Source organism: Oncorhynchus mykiss, chromosome 5, assembly GCF_013265735.2.
Source record: "Oncorhynchus mykiss isolate Arlee chromosome 5, USDA_OmykA_1.1, whole genome shotgun sequence".
Taxonomy (NCBI): domain Eukaryota; kingdom Metazoa; phylum Chordata; class Actinopteri; order Salmoniformes; family Salmonidae; genus Oncorhynchus; species Oncorhynchus mykiss.
In genome coordinates this window covers 88936827-88944326 of record NC_048569.1, presented here as the reverse complement: position 1 = coordinate 88944326, position 7500 = coordinate 88936827, and the positions used below count along the sequence as shown (strand labels likewise).

General features: G+C 43.4%; 1 protein-coding gene across 3 annotated transcripts in view; it reads right to left on the bottom strand.

Moving 5' to 3' along the window:
* Nucleotides 1-7500, bottom strand: part of LOC110524761 (phosphatidylinositol 3-kinase regulatory subunit gamma) — a 323905-nt gene that overhangs the window by 35563 nt on the left and 280842 nt on the right. The window contains exon 1 of one of the 3 annotated variants that reach the window (XM_036978696.1): nucleotides 1444-1927. The exons of the other annotated variants lie outside the window; for them this stretch is intronic. Within the exon in view, the coding sequence (XP_036834591.1) occupies nucleotides 1444-1555 (112 nt within the window). The 5' untranslated portion in view covers nucleotides 1556-1927. Of the gene's footprint in view, nucleotides 1-1443; nucleotides 1928-7500 lie in introns of those variants that run through there. 3 annotated transcript variants of the gene reach the window in all.

Here is a 7500-nt window from a genome sequence, read left to right as displayed (position 1 = left end):
TTAATTCATTTGACCAGGAGCTGTATAGCCCACACTGTATTTCTACAGAGTATAGTATAGTTGCATTACAGAAGTGAAGATGGACCATTGTCAACTCTACTACATGCCACCTTAAAGCTGTGTCTCTCTTGGTTCCCAGCCTATGACATCACAGTGAATACGTGAAACCCCCGTGAAAGAAAGCTTTGAGAATGGCAGAGCCGTTGAACTGCATTGAGGGCGCATATGAATGGAAGGGGACATAGGCTGTAGGAGAATACGTCTCACCCTTATTCACTCCACCAACGACATACAGCCTTTATCATTTCAGTTTGGCCCTTAGGACAAGAGAGAGGGTTGCCGTACAAGCAGAACGGGCTCAGGATAATGCACTTCAGCGGGAGAAAAATAGCTACCGGCCAATTCTATTCAGTGCAATTGAACAGTGCCTCCTGCTCCGTCCACCGAGCCTCTGCTCTATTAAAAAAGGAGAAGGAATGGAGGTGGGAGTCGAATGACACTTGCACAATTACCGAGAAATGACTAAAATACATCTAAACATCTATAAGACAGCCGGCTAGAACTACGCGCAGACATTTGCAAATCTGAACCCGGAGCAACATCGGTACTGTGGGTTTTACTTCACTGACTTGTAACACAATGTTTTCTGATCTCTTTCCCCTCCCCCACAACCACTCCTGCACTGGACTGAAAACATTTGACTATTTGACAACCAGGGTAGGCCTACTAGAGAGATGGTCAAACGTTGTGAAATAGAGGTTAGGTATGAACCACATTAATACGTATTAAATACACTGTTATGAAAGAACAAAGCAAATTGACAAAGCTCTGGCCTTCGTGCTTAATTATTTAATGACTGTAAAGAAAAAAAAGAATAGGTAGCCGAATAAATAACTATCTATTTTCAGATCATGTCATTTCATTTGTATTATAGCGACAATAGTGTTAGAATGGAAGGGGTCTTGCAGGATACAGAAGACTGCTAGCAGGCAGCAATCTGCTCTTCAGATAACGTCACTCCGATAAACTAGTCAAACAAGTTGAAACATTGTTGCAAACTAAATAACGCATCTGATACATTGTAACAATACATGCTAAATGATTGTAATCACCATTGAAACAGTAGCAAACAGTCCCGGGATGTCGGTAAATATTATCGGTGTAGATACAATGTAGCGATGTTAAAACGAATTGAATGAAACACTATAACGGTCATTTGTAGGTGCTTCAAAACGATTTCAGGAAGAAGAAATGAGTATTTGTGCACCTGTAATAACTATGAATGAAAAAAACAAAGTTACCCAAATGAATAGGCTCGCTATCAGGACAGACAGGTTCGCAGGCAAAGCGTTCTTCTCAAAGTTTGGACCATTCAATCCGCATCCACAAATAGGATACAGTATTTGACCACACAGTGACTATTCAATAGTTTCAGTGGCCTACCTGGAGGTGGTTGGTCCATTTCAATATAAAATATTAATTCTGTGGAATATGGCATCATCACGTCCCTCCAATCATCTTCGTATTTTTCCGTAGTCCAAACTGTATTGTACATTGTCTTTACTTCACTTGCGAATGACACTTGTCTTTCTCCAAATGGATATATGCCCACAGGAGGAACGACAAAAACCTATACAACACTTGACTGATCTGAATACTGCTATCTACTGTATAGAGGATAGCTCAACTAGAGCCGTCTCTGATGATCTGAATTCCTGCTTCAGACACAATAAATACGGTGAATTCTTCTGTAAAAGCACCTGGATTCACTGCTCTGATCAGACATAAAACCTCACTGTTCCAAAGGCCTATAAAATGTTCTAAAAGTCCTACAGAGCTGAAAGTAGATGCCAGCTCTACAATCAAGTCTGTTCTTCAGGGACCGAGCAGTCGTCTTCATTTTAAGAAGACTGACAGCGCGCAGGCAACCTTTCACATCATCTCGGCGCTACCACTTTACGCGGAAACACGGGGGGGGAGCCGTTTCTAACAATGACGTACCGAAAGTGGGTTTGTACTTTTATTGCGCGGTGTTATTGCATACGATGTTATCACATAATTAGGGACGAGTATTTATGGATATGAACATATTTGGCTGTTTTGGGGTTTAGAAATCATGTTAGTAATTTTCATAATTTTACTGCCCTCCTTTTCCACAAACAGATTGGTATGTTCCTATCCCGTCTGCTTTGGTTATTGCTATCCGGGATCCTTGGGACGTCCCCACCCTAAATCATATCCCTAACCTCAACCCCTACCCTCACCCTAACCATAACCATAATTAACCCCTACCTAACCCTAACTTTAACCCAAACCTTAACCATTTTAAATGGCAACTTCAATGGGGTAGGGACTTTCCAGGGTCTGTGAGCTGGGCAGTAAGCAGACTCCAGAGTAGGGAACCAAAAGGAAAATGACTTTACTTCAACTCTGTTGCCGGAGTTAAAATTTTTTGCAACCTTGTGTACCTTCCTGGCCAATGAACAATATCAAGGATGCAGGAAGTGAATTGCTGATTGGACCAAACAGTTACTATAAAAGGGACAAATGGATGCAGACCACAAAAGGAGAAAAGTGACAGTAAAATGTCTAATACTCTGATCACAACCACAACTCCTGGTCGGGTACAGAACACAGCCTACCTATGTTACAGCTTACTGTTAATTCACTTAGAAATGTAATTACAAGATGCACCACATACAAAATGGGTAGGCCTCAGCCTATGACACATTCAATCAACGTGAGTTGGCATTGTGTTCAATGAGTCGGCATTGTGTTCAATGAGTCGGCATTGTAATGAACAAGATGGATGATCTGTATACAGGGCACAGACTGACTGAGCAGTCTGACCGCCCTGGTAACATACATTTAATAACCCAGTAATAACAGTGTAATATCAATATGCAAAGGAGCATTTTATCAGACGAGGATTTAACCCAGTCTGGTTGGTGGCCTAGTTCAGGGGTCTGGTTGCCAATCTGCCGTCCCAATCTATCTCCCCTCTCCTCCTCCTCTGTCTGATCTGTCCATCAAGAAAAGAAAAGGGAGGCTGTCCCCCTGCCCAGTATATAGGCCAGGGATGTCACTGAATTCATCTGTTTAATACAACTTAGGGGAGCAGAGGGGTCTGTGTGTAACGGAGGGTCCCCCAGTACCCCATCCCAGATGGCTCATGCCGGACACACAGCCCCTCTGTGTCAAGTGTGTCAAAGTGTTTTAATTGCCTCTGCCTGTAGTGAGGTGGTGCCACACAGGATTGTCTGGACAGATGGAAGGATAACAATGACTTAGGAACTGACTAGGCCTGCATGGTAATCCACAGGAGATAGAGTCTCATCTGCTGTGTTTTATCTATGCATCATGACAGGCTCCCTCTGAAACACAGGAACAATAGACGGGAGATGCATCATGACTGCATTTTGCATACTTTATGCATGATAATGACCAGCAGCCGTCTGAATAAGTGTTTGTGTGTGTGATTGTGTGTTGGTTTGTGTGTGTTTATGTGTCAGTGTGTGTGTGTGTGTGTGTTTATATGTAAGTGTGTGTGTGTGTGTTTGTGTGTGAGTGTGTGTGTGTGTCTGTCTCTGTGTCAGTGTGTGTATGTATGTGTCAGTGTGTGTGTGTGTTTATGTGTCAGTGTGCACGCGCGTGTGTGTGTAAGTGTGTGTGTGTGTGTGTGTGTGTGTGTAAACTATCCCCCCTTTGCCTCCTCCTTCCCACACCTCATTTTTATGACATAATTTATTAATTTGTTAGGAGGATCAGTCAGGGATGTGTTTACTTGCCATCCTGTGTTTCTGGCTGCTCTCAAGCATCTGCTACACAGGTGGTGTGTGTGTGTGTGTGTGTGTGTGTGTGTGTGTGTGTGTGTGTGTGTGTGTGTGTGTGTGTGTGTCTGTGTGTGTGTGTGTGTGTGTGTCTGTGTGTAACCACAGGTGACCTCTGGGACTCAGGTGTTGGTTTTGTCACCCCTGTAGCCATAGAAACGCAGCAGCGCCCAGTAAAGGACTGTATTGTGATGATTCAGCGTTTACTAAGAGCGATATCCCTTTCAGACTCTGACTATCAAACGCTCTTAAATAAAGGTATGCTTTGATAAACTACTTCAAGTGTAGGGACTGCTTAGAAACAAAGAGTGCAGTAAACTAGTTTTTTTTATCCTGTCTTGACATATCAGGGGGGTCCAGTTGTCTGAACTACAACATCAAGACACTGTCTGCTTCTTCTAGCCTTTCAACGTTATCCTTTGAATTCATTTATCTGCTTTGTCGGGTAAAGCAACCCTCTGTACACTCTGAAATTAGAGTTAAAGTTAGGATTGGAAAAAAGGGGAGGCCCAGACCGACAGCGATGAATTGGGTTCCTATGGGAACATATCACATTTAGAGAGTACTTCTATCTGTGTGTGTATGATTGCAGATTTCTAGCCCTGCCTTTTATGCCCCTTTCTCAGTGTGCTGTATGTGTGCTGTATGTGTGCTGTATGTGTGCTGCAGTAGACCAGTGATACAGAAAGACAGACAGCTAGGTAGACCAGTGATACAGAAAGACAGACAGCTAGGTATAACAGTGACCCAGAAAGACAGACAGCTAGGTAGACCAGTGATACAGAAAGACAGACAGCTAGGTAGACCAGTGACACAGAAAGACAGACAGCTAGGTAGACCAGTGATACAGAAAGACAGACAGCTAGGTACACCAGTGACACAGAAAGACAGACAGCTAGGTAGACCAGTGACACAGAAAGACAGACAGCTAGGTAGACCAGTGATACAGAAAGACAGACAGCTAGGTAGACCAGTGATACAGAAAGACAGACAGCTAGGTAGCGTTGGGCCAGTAACCGAAAGGTTGCGGGCTGGAATCCTCAAGCTGACAAGGTAAACATCTGTTGTTCTGCCCATGAGTAAGTCTGTTAACCCAATGCCGAAGACGTGGATGTCTATTAAGGCAGTCCCCTCACCTCTCTGATTCAGAGGGGTTGGGTTAAAAGCGGAAGACACATTTCAGTTGAATGCATTCAGTTGTACAACTGACTAGGTATCCCCCTTTCCCTTACAGTAGCTCTGTCTGTAAAAATCCCTGGTGTATGCTAGAATCGGTTACCAGTGATTCTCCTGCCCTGTGTGTGTGTGTGTGTAAACATTTTCCCACGTGTAGATTGTGCTGATCAAAGTCATGGGGCAGACATAAACAGCAGATAGAGAGATTCTAATCTGCCTAGCTACAGTGCAAGACCAAGCTAACAGATGCCCGATCGAGAGAAAATGTGAGAAAATAAGCCAGACCGTTATGGTTGTTGAGGTCTGAAAGGTACATGGAGGCGGGGGGGGGGGGGGGGGGGGGGGTCACTGCACAATGATGTGACCATAGCCTGCTTGATGCATGACACATTTTCTGACTGTGCTATTTCTGTGCCGATTATCCATTGCCCTTAGCGTTTTCATATTTTGACTGAGACTGTAATAAGTAGAGTGGAAAGTGCCATTTAACTGTAGGCTGTAAAATAGTTCTGCACTACACATAGAACTTGTAGAGTGGGGGAACCGGAGCACATGTTTTATAGTTCTGCACTACTCATAGAACTTGTAGAGTGGGGGAACCGGAACACATGTTTTATAGTTCTGCACTACACATAGAACTTGTAGAGTGGGGGAACCGGAACACATGTTAAATAGTTCTGCACTACACATAGAACTTGTAGAGTGGGGGAACCGGAACACATGTTTTATAGTTCTGCACTACACATAGAACTTGTAGAGTGGGGGAACCGGAACACATGTTAAATAGTTCTGCACTACACATAGAACTTGTAGAGTGGGGGAACCGGAACACATGTTTTATAGTTCTGCACTACACATAGAACTTGTAGAGTGGGGGAACCGGAGCACATGTTTTATAGTTCTGCACTACACATAGAACTTGTAGAGTGGGGGAACCGGAACACATGTTAAATAGTTCTACACTACACATAGAACTTGTAGAGTGGGGGAACCGGAACACATGTTAAATAGTTCTGCACTACACATAGAACTTGTAGAGTGGGGGAACCGGAACACATGTTTTATAGTTCTGCACTACACATATAACTTGTAGAGTGGGGGAACCGGAACACATGTTTTATAGTTCTGCACTACACATAGAACTTGTAGAGTGGGGGAACCGGAACACATGTTAAATAGTTCTACACTACACATAGAACTTGTAGAGTGGGGGAACCGGAACACATGTTTTATAGTTCTGCACTACACATAGAACTTGTAGAGTGGGGGAACCGGAACACATGTTTTATAGTTCTGCACTACACATAGAACTTGTAGAGTGGGGGAACCGGAGCACATGTTTTATAGTTCTGCACTACACATAGAACTTGTAGAGTGGGGGAACCGGAGCACATGTTTTATAGTTCTGCACTACACATAGAACTTGTAGAGTGGGGGAACCGGAGCACATGTTTTATAGTTCTGCACTACACATAGAACTTGTAGAGTGGGGGAACCGGAACACATGTTTTATAGTTCTGCACTACACATAGAACTTGTAGAGTGGGGGAACCGGAACACATGTTTTATAGTTCTGCACTACACATAGAACTTGTAGAGTGGGGGAACCGGAACACATGTTAAATAGTCCTGCACTACACATAGAACTTGTAGAGTGGGGGAACCGGAACACATGTTTTATAGTTCTGCACTACACATATAACTTGTAGAGTGGGGGAACCGGAACACATGTTTTATAGTTCTGCACTACACATAGAACTTGTAGAGTGGGGGAACCGGAACACATGTTAAATAGTTCTGTACTACACATAGAACTTGTAGAGTGGGGGAACCGGAACACATGTTTTATAGTTCTGTACTACACATAGAACTTGTAGAGTGGGGGAACCGGAACACATGTTAAATAGTCCTGCACTACACATAGAACTTGTAGAGTGGGGGAACCGGAACACATGTTTTATAGTTCTGCACTACACATATAACTTGTAGAGTGGGGGAACCGGAACACATGTTTTATAGTTCTGCACTACACATAGAACTTGTAGAGTGGGGGAACCGGAGCACATGTTAAATAGTTCTGTACTACACATAGAACTTGTAGAGTGGGGGAACCAGAACACATGTTAAATAGTTCTGTACTACACATAGAACTTGTAGAGTGGGGGAACCGGAACACATGTTTTATAGTTCTGCACTACACATAGAACTTGTAGAGTGGGGGAACCGGAACACATTTTTTATAGTTCTGCACTACACATAGAACTTGTAGAGTGGGGGAACCGGAACACATGTTAAATAGTTCTGTACTACACATAGAACTTGTAGAGTGGGGGAACCGGAACACATGTTTTATAGTTCTGCACTACACATAGAACTTGTAGAGTGGGGGAACCGGAACACATGTTAAATAGTTCTCCACTACACATAGAACTTGTAGAGTGGGGGAACCGGAGCACATGTTTTATAGTTCTGCACTACACATAAAACTTGTAGA